The sequence below is a fragment of the Peromyscus eremicus genome, chromosome 5 (assembly GCF_949786415.1).
Source record: "Peromyscus eremicus chromosome 5, PerEre_H2_v1, whole genome shotgun sequence".
Classification (NCBI taxonomy): domain Eukaryota; kingdom Metazoa; phylum Chordata; class Mammalia; order Rodentia; family Cricetidae; genus Peromyscus; species Peromyscus eremicus.
This window is the reverse complement of record NC_081420.1, coordinates 39,185,725-39,208,478: the sequence shown is the minus strand read 5'-3', so window position 1 is coordinate 39,208,478 and position 22,754 is coordinate 39,185,725. Positions and strand designations below refer to the sequence as shown.

The window sequence follows — 22,754 nt, the reverse complement described above, 5'->3', positions numbered from 1 at the left end:
GTTTATAGAGACGCCAAGGGGTGGAGCAAAAGACCTCCTCCCCCAGCACAGCCAAGTGCAGACCATTTCAGATACCTGCACTCAGGCCCGTGGTCCCAATCATCCTCTATGCTGACCTGCTGGGTAAAGGCACGAGGAACCCGAGAATGGGCTCCCACATTGTTACATTTGTGTGAGCTCAGAGATAGAAAGTTTGTTTGCTTTTGCTTTCTAAAAATGTGCCAACGCTGGAATATGTATAGTATTCTGTAATGGTTTTTAAAAGAAGAGACACGCATGCATATTAATTGTGCATTATAAGTATTATGTAAGCGCATATAATATAAAAGTGTATTAGCCTGAAAACAAGTCATGCACGGATTTAAACAGCAACGAGGGAAGAATACACCTGGGTAATGTGTACCGGAGGATGCCACACAGCTGTTCTATCAGACAAAAGACTAAGGATCAACGTATTAGTGACAGAAAGGAACGCTGGAAGGCTTTTTCTGGGGGTGGGGGGTGTGAGGGGGTGGGGGGTGTGAGGGGGTGGGGGGTGTGAGGGGGTGGGGGGTGTGAGGGGGTGGGGGCATGGCGGAGACGAAGAGCAGACACTGAAAATCTTCTCTAAGCAGAACATCTAGGCCTCTAAGGACCAGAGATACTTACCCCACACATGAGCCCATCCTTGCTTGCTAAAAAAAAAAAAAAGTACATAACAGATCAACAGACCTAAGACCTAAAACAGGGTAATGAACATACTGACTAGGATTCCTTGAGTAAAGGCCAGGATCAGATCTGAGATTTGGGAGTTCTTATCTGCCTCCTGGAGTAAAGAGTTGCACGTTCTTTTACAGAACTTGCCTAGACTGACCAAGAGTAAATTCAAGACGACAACAACAACAATAACAACACAAACAAACAAGAAACTGTCCTGCTGTCTGTCTACAAAACTGGCAGATAGTGGAGGAAGAAACTGGACTCAAAGATTGATGTGTTTTCAAGGGCCCTGGAATTAAAATTATGCAGTGTCGCAGCGCCACCTAGTGCTCTATAAAGGCAAAGCACCTTCCTGGGCTATCGCGCACGTTTCTAAGTCATCTTCGGTTGGTAAGAGGTTCTCTAGGGTTAGGCAAGTCGTTTATTAAGCTGTTGTTTAGCTGGAGAGATGTCTCAGCGGTAAAAGCATCTGGCTGCTCTTTCAGAGGTCTTGAATTCAATTTCCAGCAACCACAGGGCGGCTCACAACCATCTGTAATGAGATCTGGTGCCCTCTTCTGGCCTGCAGGCATATATGCAGGCAGAACACTAGGAATAATACATAAGATGTTGTTTATTGTGTGCCTTTTATGCGACAGACTCGCCATCAAAGACTTTGGATGTTCAAATATGAGGTTGTAAATAAGTGTCATGATGTCAAAGAGAAAAACAGACAACTTGGAGCAGCCATCGGTCATCAAATAGGAATCTTGTATCTCCTCGCGGCACGTTCCCCAGACAAGCAATGAATTTCAGAGACTGAAATTCTAGGATCGAAGCTATAGAATAATGATTTATTAGGGGCTTAAGTAAATAAAAATGGGGATAAAATAAAGCAAGGAGCAAGAGATGGTCAAGATTATTTGAAAAGGAGCAAGCAGAAATAATCCTAAAACAAACATCCACCAATAACGTGCAGTATGTACCTAACCACGGAGCTGCAGAAGGCAGCGACTGGCAAGAGGTTGTAAAAGGAAGATTTCAGAGGTTGGCAAGGGGGCTCAGCAGGCAAAGGCGTTTGCTGCCAAGCTTGGCTCCTTGATTGAGTCCCATCTCTGGGACCCACACGGTGTTAGGAGAGTTTGTTCCATGGGATTCACAAATAATTGACTGTCTCAGGAAAATCAACAGATAGAAATGCTGTTAGAGCAAAAGAAAAAAAAAAAGAATGAAAAAACCAAAGAGAGCAAAAGAATAAAAAGTTTCATTGAGGCAGGCTGCCAATGCCCGCCAGGGTCTGAGGGCAAATGTGGAGTTGGGAATCAGAGCAGATGGGATGTGTGTAAGGCCTGGGCCCTCCCATTCTTCACCTTCTTCCAAAATGTTAGTGCAGGAGCCCAGGAGGAAGGCCTTTCCAGAAGCCCACACCTGGTTTTTCTATCTGCCTGCTAAGGTGCCCTTCCTCTGACTGACACATGTGTGCTCACACACATACATAAAATAAAACAAAAGAAATGTTAAAAAGTGATTTCATACTTTCAATTATGTGGTGATCTTTCAACAAACACCCCTTAGAAATTCATATACCAAGCAAAGCACTCCGTCTATAATTAGAGAAAATGGAACACAATACACAAGCCATGATTCAAGAGAATACTTTTTTTGAAGCATACATTGCATAACTTGAATAATTCAATCTTGATTTCAGAAAAATATCACGGAAGATAGTAAAGAATTAGCTTCACACACACTGTACTGTTCTCACAATCTAGTTAGAGATCAGCATCAGCAGAGACACAAAGGTATAGTATAACAAAGAAGCTAAAAGAGAAATATGAAACAAAGTAGAAAAAAATCTTATTTATGTGATTAATTTATTTTTTAGATGCTGGGGTTTGAACCCAGGGCCTCAGACATTCTAGACAAATGGACTCCCACTGAGCTGTTTTCTTAGCCTTCTTTCCCTTTTTAAATCTTGGGACAAGATCTCACTAAACCACCCAAGCTGGCCTTGAACTCACTCTGTAGGCAGGGCCAGTCTTCACCTTATGATCTTCCTGCCTCAATCTCTAGGTAGCTAGGATTACTGGTCTGTACCACTAGGCCTAGCCCAGCTAGAAATAAATTTTAAAAGGACATGAATTAATTAAATAAAAAATTAGAGATGACTCACAAGTCAAAACCTGATCTTCTGAGAAAGATTGAAAGATTCGTGTGTGTGTGTGTGTGTGTGTGTGTGTGTGTGTGTGTGTGTAAAACATTAAGAGGGAAAATAACTACCAGAAAGGAGCTTTAGGGAGTCAAAAGACACAAAGTGTCATCTCAGCACTTGGGAGGTTGAGTTAGAGAGATGGGTTTTCCAAGTCCAGCCTGGGCTACATATTGACAATCCTGTTCCAAGTAACAATAACAGCCCCTCCCCCAAGCCCAAACAAAGTGCAAAACACAAGAGAACGCTGAGGGTAACTGTAAAAACACAAACAAACAAACAAACACCCCAACATGATGATTTTTAAGAAAAGAAGAAAATAATTTAACAACATGAATAAAAAATATTTGAAATTAGGATGTACAGTTAGGGTACCCCACCAACCATGGCAATGCGAAACCTCACTGGATCTGACGAATTCTGGTAAATTTCAAAGACTTGATTCTTATTTTGCAGAATTTGCTTCCATAGAATACAGTGCTCATTTCCTTTTTAAATTGTGTAATATTATTGCCCAAACTAAAGAAACGTATGTGTGTCACACTAAAACAAAATCCAAAAAAAAAAAAAAAAAAGAGACAGGAAAGAGAATACACATTATTTCATGGCTGATGTGTTAAAGCAGATCTACTTAAAATAAGAGAAAACAGAAATGAACAGATCACACAATTGAAAAATATCATGCAGGATTTGTTCTAAGAAAAACAAAAACAAAACAAAATCCCTCACATCATAAAGCTGCCAATGTGAGGAACTGATGGAGAAGAACTGGGGCCATTTCTGGGAAGACAGAGGAGGAGGAGGGCTCCCAGGATGTGGTAAGGAACAGCAGTGCAACGTGGGGAGAGTTCCCAGAGCGAGAAATCAGACAGGAGGCCCTTGGCAGTGTCCCTACTGCACATGGCCCAGTGTCCCTACTGCACATGGCCCAGTGTTCCTACTGCGCATGGCCCAGTGTTCCTACTGCACATGGCCCAGCGGAGTCTGGCTAACACCAGAGACCGGAGAGGACGGGAGGGGATAATTCAATGGAGAAAGCCCATCTTTTAGTTGTTCTGGGGATTATACTCAGGGCTGCACACATGTTAGGCAGGTGCTCTACCACTAAGCTACATTGCACCCATATTTGAAAACAATACACTTGGTAATGTTAGCAAATAAAAATATATAAACAACTAGGTCTCACGAAACCTCAACTGAGTTCATGGGTACAAGGGTGTCCATTAGAACGGAAGGCAGGCAGCATGAGCTGTTGAAGATTGCAGTCCCCAGAATAAGCATTCCAGATGCACATGAGGCACACTGAAAACTTGTTAGTGGAATGACTTAAGGTCCACTGACATACGTAGGTATACTCTGCTATGTTTATAGTTTGTGATGACTATGTTATGTCTACACCTTCCAAAATAACCTAGGAGTCAATACTGTGCTAAACTATAATGGGTCTTTAGTAGAGAATCTAAACAGTAAAATTTCTACTGATGAACCAAAATGGTTAAGATGATCATAAAAAAGAAAAGAAGCCTTAAAGAAAGAAAGAAAAGAAGAGGAAAAGAAAGAAACAAGGGGCCTGCAGATAGGGCTTAGCAGTTAAGAGCATTTGTTCTTGCAGAGGTACTGTGTTCAGTTCCCAAGATCTACATGGAGGCTCACAGCCCTCCAAAATTCTAGTTCTGGGAGATCCAACACCCTTTTATGACCTGCAGAACTCTGCATGCAAGTGCCAGACAAGTATAGATACATGTAAAATTAAGAAAGAAAAAGCAAGAAGGTAGGGTGTGTTTGTCTTGGTTTATGTGACTATAAAACTGTTAATAAGTGAGATGGGCACTTGCAACTACATACATTTGTGGTAATCCACCTCCAGTGCCCTAACTTTTCTTTTCAGCTAAAACTTTATGGTACAAACTGTCCATCACTTCAATTGCTATGTCCTTAAATCAAGCATGCTCAGGAATGGGCCACCCCATATATATATATATATATGCTCCCTGAACAAAATCCCCATGCTTCCCTCGTTTGGAGTGATTTCCCTGCCTGCTGGAGATAAATCTTGCTTCACTCTTTTATTCTTGACTGTACTTACTTTGACTTGGCTCTCACTCGAATGTGAACCCATTGGGCTTGATTACACAGGTCAGTGAGACAACGAGTTACCTTGGCATCAGGTACAGGAACGTGAGTGAGAGGATCCACTTACAGGTGGATGTTGGCTCAAAAACGGCCGCACCACGGAGAAATCCCACACCACCATGGTGGATGACCTCACTGGGAGCTGTACCATAGAGCCCCTTCCTTGTTTAACCATCTATCTCCTAAGGACTCTGGGAAGCAGGTGGGAGGAGTGGCTGGATTCTCAGATGAGGGCCTCGTCATCCCCACGAGCCCCTCCTCCTAGGGAGTTAACACACTCTCACTGTCGTAGACGCAGTTATGACTGTGGTGTTTACTTTGTCATCGTGACTTCCGGGTCAAGGTGGCCTGTGTTCCACAATGGATGGGGTGGCCATCGAGATGTTATGAGGGAAAAGCTGACCTACAACATCCCCGATGAGGGTGGCGCAGTTGAGTGGGTGTGGACCTGCCCTGCAGGGTGAGGAACACATGCACATCCTGCTAGTGGGTGCCTGCAGGGACAAAAGTGGAGAAGTGGGAGTTTCACCACCTTCGGAGAAGCAAGTCTTTTTTTTTCCTTCCTTCCTTCCTTCCTTCCTTCTTCCCTCCCTCCCTCCCTCCCTCCCTCCCTCCCTCTCTCTCTCTCTCTCTTTCTTTCTTTCTTTCTTTCTTTTTAAATTAATTAACTAGTTTAGTTTAGTATGTTTGGAGGACAACCTTCAGCTGTTCGTTCTCTCTTTCCACGGTGTGGGTCCCAGGGTCTGAACTTAAGTCGTCAGGCTTGGTGGGGAACCATTTTTATCTGTTGAGCCATCTTTCCAGCTCAAGAGTTTGTTTGTTTGTTTGTTTTAACCTGTTATTTGGATTAATTCCTCAGGCCCTAAGGTTCTCAACCTGTGGATTGGGACCTCTTTGGGTGTCACGTATCAGATGTCCTGCATATCAGAGATTTACATTATGATTCATAATAGTAGCAGAATTACAATTATGAAGTAGTAACAAAACTAACTTTATGGTTGGGCTCACCACAACATGAGGAGCTGTGTTAAAGAGTCGCAGCCTTAGGAAGGTTGAGAACCAATGCCTTAGGGTTACCAAGTGATGATGTCTCCAGTGTAACGATTACACCAAGGCCTCTAGAGCTAATCAGGGTGGATCAGCACGATCTCTGCCACCAACTCTGGAATATTGGAAAATAAACAAAAGGAGTATCTGGACTGTGGTCTGCTATGTACACTCACGCCCACGTTACATATTTTGGACTCTAGGTACTTTTGCCTTTGTGAGTCCCTTCATGTATTAAAAATACTAGTGGTAGCCGGGTGGTGGTGGCGCACGCCTTTAATCCCAGTACTCGGGAGGCAGAGCCAGGTGGATCTCTGTGAGTTCGAGGCCAGCCTGGGCTACCAAGTGAGTCCCAGGAAAGGCGCAAAGCTACACAGAGAAACCCTGTCTCAAAAAAACCAAAAAAAAAAAAAAAAATGCTAGTGGTATTAAACTCAAAGAAAGATGAATACATCTATTAGAGTATTTTCTTTGACCTAAACATCTTTGACCTACATTTAAAATTTTCCCTTCTTAGTTTTTAAATTAATTTTTTTATTTTACATTCATGAGTATTTTGCCTGCATGTATGTACATATACCATGTACGTACCTACTCCACACAATAGCCAGAAGAGGACGTCAGATCCCCTGCAACCAGAATTACGGATGGCTGTGAACCACCCTGTGGGATCTGGGACTAGAACCTTGGTCCTTTGCAAGAGGAACTTTTGACCTCTGTCTGAGCTATCTCTCCAGCCCTTCCCTTTATATTTCAGGAGAACCTAAAATGCTTTTGTGAACCTTAAAAAAGCTTTGCAGGTGTCCATGCCATATCTCCTGTGCTAATAGATGTGGCCCTTGTTTAGGTCAGGCAGTGCCTGGCTCTGCATTTTGTTAGAACCATGACTTCCAGGATGTGCCTTGTACTGACTGACTCCGTTCTGAGTGCAAATACAGAGACTGGATGACCTTGCTGGGCATATAAGGAAATGAACGGTACAGCCTGTCCAGCAGCACCCAGGAGGCACAGCCTGACAGCCAGCTTATTCCTAAGAGGGAACAGCTTCTTCCTATAAACCTAGCACATGAGTACACGGGACTATTATACTATCTCAGAGAAGTCAGGTCCCAAGACTCATTTAACACAACACACCTAAGATAGGTGCAATGCCCTCACCTGGACCCTGCATGGAGGGGAATACCCAACTCTGTGATGGTGACAGCTCCCACCAATCTGTCACCTTGATATGGGCACTGCACATTCTATAAGAATATATCTGTACTTTGTTCTCCAGGCAAGGAACTACATGAACACATGGAGGTGGCTTGTTTGTCCCAGATTCTAATTCTGTCTAGCTGTCATCCAAAGGATGGACTCAAGAGGAATGGAGGACTCAAGAGCCTCGGTTGTGTGACCCTCCCCTTGCTACCGGAGAGGAGAAAAGCACCTATACATGACACTCAGAATCAGCAACGACCACGTGAGCAGAGGCCAAGACTAAAGTCGGAAATGATTGACTGGCTTTGTTTCTCCTCCCTCAACAGTCTGCTGGGTAACCGTAAGACATAACGCACTATCTTCTCAATTGGCTAGTTCTCCGAACGCAACACACTGCAGAGATTCTCCTCCTGGTTTTGCTCAGATTGTAGGCCACACAGCACAGACCCAGTGAGGGGTAGTATGTGTGCTTGGAGAGTTAATAGTGATAATTAAGACTGGAATAAAGGAACCAGTGTTTGCAAATGGCCAGCCGTCAAGGGAAATCGGGAATTCTGGGCAAATTGTAGTGGATGAAACCAACACAGCTTATGAATTTGTTTTTTAATAAATTTTGAAAGTATGGAAATACATAAATATACCCATCTATTCCATCAATGTTTTCAGCATAGTATGCTACAACAGCCTTACTTATCACTGATGATGAATTTTTTTTTAAATGATCATTGAACTGGAAGTATGTGTGGGTGTGTTTTGTGTTAACTTGTCACAAGCTAGGAGTAAGTTTTTTGGTAAATCCTTTTTATCATTCGTTATCATCAGTTTATTGCTTTCATTTCCTCCTTTACACTAAATGTATAAACAAGAGTCCTTGGGTTATGAGGTGTGTTTTTAGCCACCAGAGAGAAGAGTAGGGATGGTAATGACAAAAACTTTCCCCAGGCAAACACAACACACGTCTACTCAGCCCAGATAGGAAATCCACAATGGAACAAAGTAAGGATACCAGCAAATTCCTGCGTGGTGATTCAGTGGGTTTTATTGGGGTTACTTACAGGACTATGGCTAAGGGGCTTCTTATTGGAGCAGAAAATGACTCAAAGACAGCTGCGTCCCCAAAGCCCACCCCAGCGTGGGTGACAGCTCACAAAGCTGGAACCTGGAGCCCACTGCACAGCCTGCAGGCGGCTCCACAGGTTGGAGGTGTCCTTTCCAGGTGCGGCAGGTGGCCTAAACTCCCAGGCCGCTCAGCTGGTGTCTGCTTTCCAAGCAGCTGTGTGGTCTGAGATACTTGTTTGCAGTATGGCTCTTTCCATCTGAAAGAGACTCTCAGCTTTTACAGTTTACTCCAGCAGGAGCCTGCCTAATGAATCTTGTCAGTTTCAGGGACTTCCTGAAGCTGTTGGAGTGGTTACTTTCCTGCTTAAGGAGCTTCCTGCAGGATAGAGTGTTGTGATCCCAGAGGAAACTTACTTACACAACAGGGATAATCTCCCCCAGCAAGCAGGGAGACTCAGACACAGATGCTCCTGTCTTCCTCCTGCGTCTTCATGCCTTTTCCACGTGCAGAATCTTTAGAAACAGTTGGAACAGGAGGAAAAAGACCCAAATCTTCGAAATTCTGGTCTTCTTTATTAAAAAAAAAAAATGTAGCCAGGTAGTTGGTGGCACACACCTTTAATCTCAGCATTTAGGAGACAGAGGCAGGTGGATCTATCTGAGTTTGAGGCCAGCCTGGTCTACTAGTTCCAGGACAGCCAAGGCTACACAAAGAAACTCTGTCTTGAAGAAACAAAAGAGCAAAGAAGTTGTGTGTAGGTCGGACTAGGCCAACGAAGGCATTATTTCTCAGACACTGTCCAGCCATGCACTTTCGTTTTTCAGACAGGGTCTCTCATTTAGCCTAGAATTCACCAAGTAGGCCAGGCAGTCTGGTAGGGAGTCCTGGGATCCACCTGTTTTGGACTCCTGCATGGGCCACCACACCCAGGGTTTTGCAGAGTTGTGGGGATCTAACAGCTTACACTGCTTGTCTACTTGCTGGGCTGGGGATCTAACAGCTTACACTGCTTGTCTACTTGCTGGGCTGTATCCTGAGGCCTTTCCTCTTTTTAGGTGTAAATGACTTCAGTGGAGTGTTTAGACTCCTGAAGTTTATGTTCCTGATTGAGTTTGTCCCCAGTCTGTGGAAACATGAGGAGCAGCTGCTGGGACCATAAGCACGGGCTGTCTAAAGGGGTCCCGGGTTGTCTAAAGGGGTCCCGGGTTGTCTAAAGGGGTCCCGGGCTGTCTAAAGGGGTCCCGGAGTGCTGAATTGTGGTGAGAATGGAAAGCAAAATCCTCAGATCAGGTCTTCACTGACCATGGTGTGGACACAGGCCTGTGAGAGAGACTCGTGGTAGGCTGTGCAGAGACCCACCTGAGAGGGAACAGAGGTTTCCTGCCACCCTTGCAGAGCGGCTGCAGTAGGGCAGCCTGTTGGGATTAAATCGCTAGCAATCCATGGAGCCTGCATAATGAGCAGAGGAATTTGTTTTTGGGTTAACTCACAAGACAGAATAAAGGAATTTGTCACAGGACCCTGGAAGGTGAGGCGTGGTCCAATGCGGTTCTCTGCAGAGCTCTGCCCTGAATGTAGTGAAGAGGAACCTTATAGAGCATCCCAGGTCTTAAGGGTCTCCAGTGGCCATGCCCCAGGGGCATGTACCTCAAGGTCACAGGCAGGTATAACAGCTACCTGCCACCTCACTAGGGGCGGTGCTTCAGGGCATGGCTCAAACAGCCAGCCACTACATCTCCCCCTTTTGTCTAAATAAAAAAGTTCTAACCTAACACAAAACTATGTACAGTAGGAATGATTATTAAGTATTGTCCAGGAGAAGTAATGGGTAATGACCTAAGCAAAATGGAACCATAACCAATAAGAACAACATCAAACAAGAGACACATAGCGGTAAAACACAGAGATATCCAGAACATAGGTAAATGGCATGTTACAGAGATTATTCCAAAAGCTGTCCTATCCTGAAGAATCTGAATCTAGTACTTAGTATGTTCTAGCTAAGACATGAGAAGATGTAACTGTAACTATTAGTCTCCAACCCCATTAAAGACCTGAGAAGGAATATAATAATACCTGAGAAAATGGGAAATGCACACAAGTATCTTTCAGAAATCTTTCAAGAATAGACAGAGACAGCTGGCAGCCTGGACAGTCACCTAAAGTTTCTCAGCACTGTTGGGGCATCCAATTTGGCTACAGGCCTAAAATATCTGACAGACCATTTTTAGAAGCAGGAATTTTGAAAGACCATCTTATCCTGTCTTGGCAGAGTTCAGTAGTTGCTTTCCTTGTGTCCTGCTCCTCCAGAAAGGACAGCATTGCATTCATACTGTCAGCAGTCGAGGAAAGGGCAGATCTTTGCCCAGCAGGCCGTTATGCCAGGAAGAAGACAAACTTCCAAACGGAGTGTCTTAGAAGCCCAACATTCTCTTGGGATCAGATCGGTGTAGCCAGGAGCAATTGTGTCTCATGTCAACCGCATCCCAAGTTATTTAAATGCCGTATTTTCTACGTCTATGAAGTGTTTGACGATTACCTGTCCATCTGACATGTTTCTGTAAATCTGGATAACCTAACTAACATAACTATAGAGATGACAAGCATGAGTGACTATAAATCTGTAAGTCTTCTCTACTTAAATAACCTAAGGACTAAGCCTTCACATTAATAAGGTAAACAGGTCTGTAAGCAAATGTACAGTAAAAGGAAAATGACCTCAAAATTGTGACAATACACAAAAAATCTTAAACAGAGGTAGAAATCTATAGTGCAATATGCAATATGACAACAATATGTATCAATATACAAAATATCTTAAACAGAGGTAGAACATACATACAGTATGACAAATATAATTTTACATTTGTATCAATATATAGGATATTTCAAATAGAAGTAAAAATATATATACAATACAAGAAATATAGTTTTATATTTATATCAATATACAAATTATCTTAAATAGGAATATAAATAGTTTACATTTGTATCAATATACAAGAATGTATAACTGTGCAAATTATCTAAGGCTGATATTTTACTAAATTATTTTACTAGTATATACAATAATCTACCATAATATCTTATATCTATCCATTCCCCTTTTTCTTTTATTAAGGAGAATACTGAGTCTAATTTTTTGTTTCACCCCCAACCCAATAACCATCATCTACAACCCTGAGAAACAAACCTTTGGGAGAGGGGGCGTCGTCCACTACAACAGCCTCTGTCATTTTTGGAACCTCCCACATCTAGCTTAAAACTGCATTTGTTATTTGGTAATAGTGTTTCAGGGCAATTAAAACAAAGTAATCAAGGAGTATAGTCCCCAAACTAAGAGCACCACCATTATATTTTAGGAGTAGAAACTCATCAGGTCCAGATGGTATTCACTAGCAACTTGTTTTAAAAATATGTTAGATGACTTAGGGAGCACAAACAAGTTTGAGAACGCTTCAACTGCTTTGGATAAGAGTGCCACCTCTCAAAAGACTCTCAAACTAAAGCAGTCTTACCTTCAGAGTTATTCCCCACAGACAAGACAGTACTTAATGACTTAGTCCACTCACTCATGAAAATGTGAAGGTAGGTAGGTAGGTGGATGAATGGACAGACGTGCACAGGACAGATGGTCTAGAAAGGGGGGTGGGCAGAAGAAGTGCTCAAGTACATGTGGAGCCCTGAAGTTGACTTCAGGTGTCTTCTTTGTTTTATATATTGGTGCAGGGGCTCTCACTGAACCCAGAGCTTGATGATGCCTAGTCTAGTTATTCAACTGGTCTTGGGGATCCCTTGGGTCTGCTGGAATTGCAGAGGGTTCTCATGCCTGCTGGGCTTTGATATGGGTTCTGGGTGTCTGAACTCCAGTGCTCAGGCTTGGACCATTAGCTTTGTATCCACTGACCTGTTGCCTGAGCTTCTAGTGTGTTCTTAGTCTCCCACATTAAAGAATTAAAAAATGCACAGAGAAGGGAACTCCAGGGTGATTTCGTTAGAGAAAACAATGGGTCAGGCAAGCTGGAGATCAAGGCAGCTGCCCAGAGGGGTGAGGTGGAGAGGAGAAAGTTGTGTTTTCTGAGCTAGAAGTTCAAGAAGCAGGCTCAGTATGCTAAAGTGTGGCATCCCCTGCCTCCTGAGTGCTAGGGTTACAGGCCTGTGTCACCATGCCCGACTCTAAGTACATATCTCGGTGAGGGGATGGTTATTCCTCACATCTTGTCTTCATGTGTATTATTTTTCTCATCTTTCTAGTTCAGTCTGGTCTTCCTTGGCTTGTAAAACAGGAGAGCATGTGCTATCTTATCTTACATCCTAAGGTACCCCTGTCCACCGAGCAGACCTTTGTAAAGATGGGTCACTGAGTGTCACCATTGCTGTTGTGTCTGACGTTGTAAACATCCTATGGCTCCTGTGCCCCAAAGGGACTGTTTGTTGTGGCAGATCTGCTGTCTGTAGCATAAAAGTTGTCATGTCCTTTGTGTCAGAGGAAGCTGATGCAGACACTCCCACGTCCCAGTAGTGCCCAAGAAGCAGCCAGCAGCATGCAGACAGCCTTACATTGCCTTTCTTCCTGTCCCCACATCTTCCGTTGGAAGAAAGATGTCAGCCACCAATGAATGTCGAATTCCGTTTCTCCACAGATGTTATTATTCCTAACACTCCATTTACAGACTTTCTCCATCTCTCATTCTGATTTCTCTTTCAAAGGCGCCCCGGTGTAAACTGACTTCCTAGCAGTTAGGCTCTGCAACAGAAGCAAATTCTAGTTTGACCAATCAAACAAACAACAACAACAAATCAAACAGAAAAGCTCTAACAACTTGCTTACTCTCTTCTCCTCAGGCTGCGGTCTCCTTTTGAAGAATCAGCTTGTGGCTAAGCAGAACGCATCGGGTTATGGTGGGATCTGCCAGACAGCTCTGACACTTCATACTTCAGAATGTCCAGGACAGATTTGTGTTTTCAGTTACTTTATGCATGTTCTTCTTCTCTGCATTCACCACTCTCCTCACTAAAGAAAGCAAAAGGGTGTATTTGTTAGGTATCATCTTGGTCATCAGCATTATTAGTTCTTCTAAGGAAAGAGGATTATGTTGAGGTGTGCTTGTACAATGGTCCATCGAGGATCCCCCTTCAATGTCCCTCCAACACCTGCAGACACAGCTCCAGTCACATTACCAAGCAAGCTTGACTGACGTGACGTGATGACAGCTCCCTCAGTTGGCCTTCTTGGGTTGGATTCAAATAGCTTAAAACCTCTCTCTTTCTCTCTCCCTCTCCCTCCCCCCTTCCTCCCTCCCTCTCTCCTTCCTTCTCCTCCCTCCCTCTCTCCTTCCTTCTCCTCCCTCCCTCTCTCCCTTCCTTCCTTTCTTTTTACAGACAGTTTCATGTAGCCCAGGTAGCCTCGAGTTCACTACACAGCTGAAGCTAACTTTGAACTCTTGATCTTCCTGTTTCTCTGTTGAACATGCTAGGGACACAGATATGCACCATCACCTCCCCCCGCTGTTGTTGTTGTTGTTATTGAGACAAGATATTGCTTTGTAGCCCAGGCTGACATGGAATTCACTGTGCTGATCAATTGGCCTTGAACTTCCAGCCTTCTTCCTTCCTCCGACTCCCAAATGTTACAGAGGTGATTCTCCTTGCCTAATCTCTTCTACTTGTGATCTGAAGGATTTCTCCATCTTCGTTTTAACTCAGTGGGATGAAAAATATAAAGACTGCTAATTTTCTCTGACTAGTAAATAAGTAGCCACCACTAATTTCAGAGATTTATATGAGTTATCTCAATTTTTAAAATAACCGTAGCTGACCGGTTTGGACCTCTCATACAATGAAACCATTTTAACAGCTTATCTTGATCCTCTAGACCAGTGGCCACAGGCATGTGTGCACTTTAAATGAATTTAATGAATCCCAGAAGTATTTGATTCTATATGTATAGAAGAGCCTTAGCTATTAAAAGGACAGGATGAGCTGGGCAGTGGTAGCACATGCCTTTAATCCCAGCACTCGGGAGGCAGAGGCAGGTGGATCTCTATGAGTTCGAGGCCAGCCTGGTCTACAGAGTAAGTTCCAGGACAGCTGAGGCTACTAAGAGAAACCCTGTCTCTAAAAACAAAACAAAAAGACAGGATGAAAAAATGTTCTTTTCCCCGTGGCTTGTTTTGTCCTGTGTAGTTGTAGTGATGGGAAATGGGGACAACCAGTCACCATGCATTGGTACCAACTGTGATGAATGTGAGTAGAGGGAGACAAAAACAAGGACACAAGAGGACATGGTAGTGTGGAGACAGTTTAACTAGTCAACTTAACTCAAAACTCCACAGGGTTAGAGAGTCCATGATGGTGGAGTAAAGGCATGGTGGCAGGAACAGCTGAGAGCTCACATATTGGCCCACAAGCAAGAGGTAGAGAGAGGTAACTAGGCATGGTCGGAGTGTTTTGAAACCTCGAATTCTACCTCCAGTATCATACTTCTTCCAAAGAGGCCATATTTCCTAATCCTTCCCAAACAGTTCTACCAACTAGGGACCAAATGAGACTATGGAGGGCGTTCTCATTCAAACCATCATATCTTTAAAGAATATTTTGTTTCCCAGTGACCCTGGGCTTTTCTGGACAGTCTACTAGAGTCATTTGTGGTGGAAACATTGACAAAGCCACATCTGTGTCAGGACAGAAAGAAACTGAAAGTTCATCAGTATAAGCAGTCACTCCTGTGCATGGGATTGAACTCTAGAAACAACTCTCACTGTCAAGGTTCTGGGGGTTTTCCTGGGTTGTCAATATGTATCTTTGTAGTGGGAATCTGGTAGAGTCATTGTATCAAATTGTACATTAGGATGTAACAGTTGTTTCTCACTATATTGAGGGTAACAGTTGAATGTATTAGTGTTTGGTGAAGGTACCTAGACCTTGAAGAAATCATAGCAGAGAACAGTGATTGTTTTCTGTGATTTGTAGTTGTTTTTCCGAAGGGTTTCCCATCCATGCATGACTTTGGCCACAAGACTATCCAGGCACAGCTGGAGGTCTTGCATTATTGGGCACTGCAAACAGTGTACAATAAGGACTAAAGGTTGCATTTCCTTCAGAGAACATATAGACTAGATCAAAGGGGCTTTGGGATGAGGAACTTGTTGTGCCGCAGATGCAATCTTTGTGTGCAATCAATAAATATGAACGGAAGTTCAGGATTCAGTTAAGAGAAACTGTTCTTCCTTGCTGTCAGAGAGCCTAAAATTAGATTCTGGGGTGACTCTCCTAATTTGAGCACACGACATATCTTTCTTTATAATGCATTTCACATCCAGTAGCTGATTTAATTAATCGCTGCTTTGCCTTGTATGGTTCAACCACAAAGATTCGAGTCTAAACTGAGGGTGTGAACTGTCTCTCCAGCTGAATGAGGGTGCTGCTGTGTATCTCAGTGCATAGGAGATAAATGTCTCTATGGCAAACACATGCTCCTCATCCATGGAGAACAGTAGTGGGACATCAAAGTTCTCAGGCAAAGTACACCATGGATTCTTGTTGACAGTGTTCACTTCTATCTCAAGCACACCTACTTTTCTTAGAACAGCATATCATGTGGTCTTACATCATTACTCAGAGAAGACAGTGCTTGAAAGCATCTGCCATTCTGGACTTGGATGATTTTAATACGGGTTATTTTGTTATAATAGTCTATAACTTTGTGTACAATGGCTTATTTATTTATTTATTTATTTATTTGAGATAGGATCTAGCTATGTGCTCACTATGTAGTCCAAGCTCTTCTTGAACCCTAACTTTTGATGTATTTCAGTGTGACCCTGAGTTCCTGATTCCCCTGCCTCTACCTCCCAAGTGTGGAGATCATAGGTTCACTACTTTGTAGTTCAAGACTTCTATTTTGTTTCTTCTTCTTTTATATTTTTTCTAATTCTCAATCTAATATCTTATGCTTTCAATATTATACTTAAAAATCTGTCAATCAGTAGTCTTAGACTTTACGTATTAATTAGTTTTAACTTTGTGTCTAGCTTTGTTTCATTTCCTCTGCTGTCCTGGAACTCCCTATACAGACCACAGCTGGCCTCAAACTCACATTCATCTGCCTGCCTCTGTAAGTGCTGAGATTGAAGGCATGCACCACCATGTCAGAAATTTGTGCCTAACTTTAAGACCCATTAGTTTGTTAATCCAGATTATTTTCATATTTCATCATCTCATACTCTACAGTACTGAGATTTAATTGTTTTATAAAGCATGGATTTTCTTGCTTTAACTCCCTTTTCTTTCTTTCTTTCTTTCTTTCTTTCTTTCTTTTTTTTTTTCTTTTTCTTTTTCTTTTTTTTTGGTTTTTCAAGACAGGGTTTCTCTGTGTAGTTTTGGATCTCCCTATCCTGGATCTTGCTCTATAGACCAGGCTGGCCTCGAACTCACAGAGATCCTCCTGCCTCTGCCTCCCAAGTGCTGGGATTAAAGGCATGAGCCACCACTGCCTGGCATCTTTCTTTCTTTCTTCCTTCTTTTTTTTTTTTTTTTTTTTTTTTTCCCTCGAGACATGTTATTTCTGTGTAGTTTTGATGCTTGTCCTGGATCTTTTCTTTTTTGAGGCGTGGTCTCATGTGTAGTCATTGCTGGCCTGGAACTTGATATGTAGACCAGGCTGACCACAAGCTCACAGATATCTGCTTGCTTCTGCCTCATGAGTGTTGGGATTAAAGGTGCATACCACTACACTCCATGGCTTTCTTTATTTCTTTTTTTTTTTTTTCAAAGACATCTATTTGTCTTTATTTTATGTGTATGAATGTTTTGCCTGCATTTATATATGTGCATTGTATGTGTGCTTGGTGCCCAAGGAGGTCAGAAGAGGGCCCCCAGACCATGAGAATTGTATTGTTAAGAGCTTATAGTTTTACTCAACATTACATGATGACCATTTTGTAATATTTTTCATTTATTTGTTTCTAGTATTGAGAAATCCATCAACCCTAGAAAATTCTCAGCCACAATTTCTGCAACATCCTAATACTGCACAGTAATAATTATTACCAGATCTACCTGGTGCTCCAAGACACAAACCACTTGAACAAAACCTTAATTGGATCTTCAGTTTAGCTGCTTGCCTCTTTTAGTCTGAATGCTGGGAATACATAAACAAGCCCAGTCCAGAACTCAGTTCAGAGCTTGGACTTTTCTGTGTAGTCATCTGGGGGTAGGCCACCTGTACCTGACAGTGTGGATTTCCAGATCATCCCCCGCAAGGAAAGAGCTTAGGTCTGGTGTCTCAGCATCACCTGCTCAAGATTCTGGTTAAGGCTCCATTTGATGGTTCAGCTCCATATAACCCATTAAGTACCCACGTTTAGGCTGGGCAAAAGTCAACTGTAGTTCTTTGGGTTTCACACAGGTCAAATCCCTTGAGTTGACCAGTATCCTACTTCGTGAAAGGAAAACATCTCAGGATTTTTATTTATCCATACAGGTATCAAACTTACCATATTATACAAAAATCTAACCCCACAATATAAATCTGTTCATGAGAGGTGAGAAGTTTCTAAGTTCACTACTTCCTCTGTAGATGTAATTCTGAACGGTCTTATCAAATAAGAAACACAGAGCCAAATGCAGAGTTAAAAGCCCAGAGGTCGAGCAGCAGCCAAGAGCTAAGACCACCTTCTTACCCCTCGCTGTCGCTGTCGTCCTTCCCCTTCCCCTTAATTTTCATTGGTTGTAAACCCAACCACATGACTTCCTGGTCACTGCCTTTCTATACAGACCTCCAGGTTTCTATGGTTGGTATTGAGATTAAAGGCGCATTGCCGGGTGGTGGTGACACACACTTTTAATCCCAGCACTTGGGAAGCAGAGGCAGGCGAATCTCTGTGAGTTCGAGGCCAGCCTGGTCTACAAAGCGAGCTCCAGGAAAGGCGCAAAGCTACACAGAGAAACCCGGCCTTCTCCCCCCCCCCCCAAACAAAAACAAAAACAAAAAAGAGATTAAAGGCAAAGGCGCGTGTTTCCATGCTGGCTGTGTCCTTGAACACACAGAGATTCTGTCTGTCATGTGATCGGGATTAAGGGCGTGTGCTACCACTGCCAGACTTCTGCTAAATGGCTTGCTTTTAGCTCTGACCCCCAGGCAACTTTATTTATTAACATACAAATACAATCACATTTCAGCACAAATAAAATATCACCATACTTCCTCCATCACACCCAATTTGCTTCAAATTCAGCCTGATCCATACCGTGATTTTGACGTGTATTTGCTTTCCTCCTAGCCATGCCCCTTCCCAGCCTCTCTATTCCTTGATTTATTTTCGCTCCTATCATCTCTTCCCCAATCGCAAGATGCCAGTCTGTCTTGGAAACAAACAGCTACACCTGGCAGACCTGGGTTTTCCTCCTTCAGGCTTCAACCTTCTTCTTGCTTCGCGGGTATCACAGGTGCGCCACCTCGCGGGGTACCCAGAGAACATACTTGCTGAAAGCTGACCGTGAACTAAGTAACTATCTAAGATACAGTAACCGAGAACCTGAACATCCCAGATTGCTTTCCCTTCCGCCAGAGCCTAATCTCTGCCAGTTACAAACCCAGTCACACCGAAACTGGCTGGCTTGCAAAGCAAGCATCCCCAAACACTCACATTTCTGTGGGAACTCTTGTCTTAGATCCCTTTTCAGTAGCACATATCTTATAGAAGGAAAAAGTTTGGGGGAAAAAGAAAGGAAAAGCTCCAAGCGAAATGAGATTGTCTGCGCATGCTCACTTGTACTCAGGGAGAACAATCTTGGGAGTCTAAGACCAATTCAGTCACTAGAAGAGGAGCTTGGACACTTTAGCACTGGAACAGAGAGCTGAACCCTTAAAACGACACCTTTCGTTAATTTTAGTATCTGTAATTAAGTGACAGTGCATTAACTATACGGACCTTGTATATGCCAGTGAATCTGTGGTTCCTGGAAGCTATTGCCATTTCCCGCATTTCCAGGGCACCACGGATTTCTCACAAACACAAGTAGCATGAGAAGGCGGGCATGGTGGTGCACGTGAGTAATTTTCACTTAGCGAGAACTGGGAATTCCAGGCTAACTTGGGCTAGACATCTTGACCACATGCCCAACAGACTGGGTGGGGGGAGAAACATAGTTTAAAGTTTGAGGATACTTGAAACTACAACTCATTTGTTGAAGAGATACACGGCTCTGAAAAACCTTTGAAAATCAAGAGTGAAAATGCCTACTTGGCTGGTTTACTTGGTAACAGCCTTAGTGCTTGTCCAGCTCCCTGAGCCACGCAGGCGAATGGCCGTCTAGATCTACTGAGATGTGATGGTCGGTCGCTTTTGGTAATGCGACACGACTCCTCTAATGCTACGAGCTCGAAGATGTCGTTGACAAACGAGTTCATGATGCCCATGGCCTTGGAGAAGATGCCCGTGTCGGGGTGCACCTGCTTCAGCACCTTGTACACGTACACCGAGTAGCTCTCCTTGCGGCTGAGCAGGCGTTCCTTGCTGTCCTTCTGCGCACTGGTGACAGGGCAAGAGTCCTTCTGTAGGGCGGGCGCGGACTCTGCCGGCTCAGGCATTCATTGTACAAAATTCTAACTCCCTCCAACAGGAACCCTAAACACACATTTGGAAAAATAAACATCCCGCCACCAGTTACACACCACAACCATTTACATTACGCAGTATTCAAATGAGGTTAATAAGATTTCCTTCAGGATTGGATTAGTTTTAGTGTTTCGTCACGAATAGGAACGTACACGGCACTTGAAGGTCTACTCTCTCATTGGCTGCCTTGTCACTTCGCATTCACCAATCAGGAAGTACAAACTAAACTGCACAAATTTGCTATAGCTAACCTATTCAAGTACGATCGCTGTTAAATGTGGGAAATACGGAAGTTTCTAAGGGCACGCTGTTTCTGTGGGTGACTCACCAGTGAGAACTGCGAGGAAATTTAGGCGGCGGTTGCTAGGCTGTGTAGCTTACTGAGCGGAAGAGCTTTTCATTGCTAACGATCCGACCACCCTAAATTGTTACCTCCTTCAAAGTTTACTGCCTGTCAGCGTGGCACCTAGGATTAAACCACTTCACTCTTACTGCCTCACGCTCTCGTGTCTAAATTTTACTACTTACGTAGCCGTACATGAAATGAACTAAATACAGACGTGGCGTCACCATGCCAGCTAACTCCCAAACCCCACTTACATACACCCTGATACCCCTTGCCCTGTATGTCTCCCGAAGCCCAGCCCACTCGCCAGCGTCCCCACCCTAGCCACGCCCCCACCAAATGCGCAACAGCTCTTTTTACTGAGATTTGTGGGTGGCTCTGAAAAGAGCCTTTGGGTTGTTGGGCTTCTAAGCAGTCGGCCAAAGAAAATTTACTTCTTCTTGGCTGCGGTTTTCTTTGGCTTAGCTGCCTTAGGCTTGGCGGTTTTTGGCTTGGCCGCCTTAGGCTTCACCGCTTTCGCCTTGGCAGGGCTCTTGGGCGCCTTCTTGGGCTTAGCTGCTTTCGCCTTCTTCGGGCTCTTAGCTTTTTTGGCTCCTGCAGCTGCAGCTGGCTTCTTCGCCTTCTTTGGGGTCTTCTTGGTGCTCTTCTTGGGAGTGGCTGTTCCCGCAGCCTTCTTGGGCTTCTTGGCTGCGCCCGCGGGCTTCTTAGCCTTGGCCGCGCCTGCCTTCTTGGCTTTGGGCTTGGCCTCGCCGGAAGCCGCCTTCTTGTTGAGCTTGAAGGAGCCGGAGGCGCCGGTGCCCTTGGTCTGCACCAGGGTGCCCTTGCTCACCAGGCTCTTGAGCCCCAGCTTGATGCGGCTGTTGTTCTTCTCCACATCGTAGCCGGCGGCCGCCAGCGCCTTCTTGAGCGCGGCCAGGGACACGCCGCTGCGCTCCTTGGAGGCGGCTACAGCCTTGGTGATGAGCTCGGACACCGGGGGGCCGGACGCCTTGCGCTTCGCGCCACCTGCGGCCTTCCGTGCCTTCTTCTTTACGGGTGTCTTCTCGGCGGGGGCCGGTGCGGCGGGCGCGGCAGGCGCAGTCTCGGACATGGCGAAGCGTATGTGAGAGAAGAGAGAACTCGAGCCGGAAGCTGAGGCACTGGCCGGGACTCGGGCCGCGGCGCTGCGCCCGCCCGTTTATATAGGGCGGAGCTGCGTCGTGATTGGTGCGCTGTCCAGCCCGCCTCGCTGGCAGCCGCGGAGTGTCCTCTTGGATGCCGAGTTGTGTTTGTTACACCTCAAAAAAAGCCAAAAATGTCAAAATTCCCTACATCGAATTGCTCGATTTTTCTCAAATAATGTTCCCTGAAGCCTCGGGCTTCATGCACATCTCAAATAGTCAGCAAAGCACCAAGCCTTCTGCCAAAAACTTGCAATATTTCCCGCGGTGCTCAGCAAATTTCAACTCGGAGAAACAAAACTTTCTATTTTCTTCGTAAATTATAAACTGATCTTCAACTGTACAGTTTTCTGACCCATCAAAGACGATTCTCCAAGTGGTTAGCTTCTTATGTGGCCCAAAACCATGCCACTGGCATTAAGATTTTTATTACAAATCTGCACTTAAGTGGGGGAAGTAACACAGGCTCCTCCGAGAGTCCTGCCTATTGAGCCGAGGGCATTTGAGTTCATCAAACTGGTTTAGTTCCATGTTTAGCAGATTATTTACCATTTTAGGTTAAATTCTGCTCTCCTAGGCCATGAGCCTATGTATCTATGGTTTTATTTCTGCCCGTACTACCTAAGTTTTTAAATAATTTCTTAAGATAATTCTTTTCTTTCTGCTCCCAAGGGTTGGGGGCGGGGCTGTTGCTTTTCTGTCTCTGGACAACTACTCCTTTGGGTTGAGGTACCTTCAATTCAGAGTATAAGGGTGTGGGGAGAGTCCAAGACATACCTATGGTGCAGACATGAAAATAACTCATTTCCAAGTAGTATATAGATGATGTTCTCGATGTCTTTGGAAGTGAAGGAGAGCTTTACTTTGAGGAATATCTTTTGAGTCTTGCATAGTTCTTCTGCCATATGTTTTAGGACTAAATTGTACTATGTTATATTAAAACTAGATAAAACTGAAATTGAACCATTGACCAAGAGAAAAATACATGAGAAGTGTAGCTCAGAACATCACTATTCCCATCTTAGAGAAACCCAGACCGGTTACTGAACAACTGCTCTCCATCTATGGCTAGCCCTCATGAAGACATTGGACTCATATTTCCCAGATCTCCTTGAATGTAAGTGACATGCAGGGTGAATGAGGAGTTAAGATTTTAATCTTAGAATCAGCTTTGAGAAGGCATTAAGCAGAATCACTGTTTTCTGAAGACATGCCTTGCAAGACATTCAAAGAGTGGGTTCAGCTGTTCAACCAAGGAAAAGTCTAAGGGGACGATGCAAGCCAATGACAATGATTATTT

General features: G+C 44.0%; 2 protein-coding genes across 2 annotated transcripts; both read right to left on the bottom strand.

Moving 5' to 3' along the window:
• Nucleotides 1-19,569: 19,569 nt before the first annotated feature.
• Nucleotides 19,570-19,920, bottom strand: LOC131911006 (putative histone H2B type 2-D). The gene has a single exon (XM_059262995.1). The coding sequence runs from the start codon at nucleotides 19,918-19,920 to the stop codon at nucleotides 19,570-19,572; it is 351 nt and encodes a 116-aa protein (XP_059118978.1).
• Nucleotides 19,918-21,434, bottom strand: H1-4 (H1.4 linker histone, cluster member). Its single transcript, XM_059263285.1, has one exon. It carries the CDS (start codon nucleotides 21,382-21,384, stop codon nucleotides 20,725-20,727), a length of 660 nt encoding a protein of 219 aa, XP_059119268.1. The 5' UTR covers nucleotides 21,385-21,434; the 3' UTR covers nucleotides 19,918-20,724.
• Between the last annotated feature and the right edge of the window lie 1,320 nt (nucleotides 21,435-22,754).

Bases quoted from the DNA above. Each gene is read 5' to 3' on its own strand.
- LOC131911006 (XM_059262995.1), bottom strand. From the start codon at position 19,920: ATGCCTGAGCCGGCAGAGTCCGCGCCCGCCCTACAGAAGGACTCTTGC.
- H1-4 (XM_059263285.1), bottom strand. From the start codon at position 21,384: ATGTCCGAGACTGCGCCTGCCGCGCCCGCCGCACCGGCCCCCGCCGAG.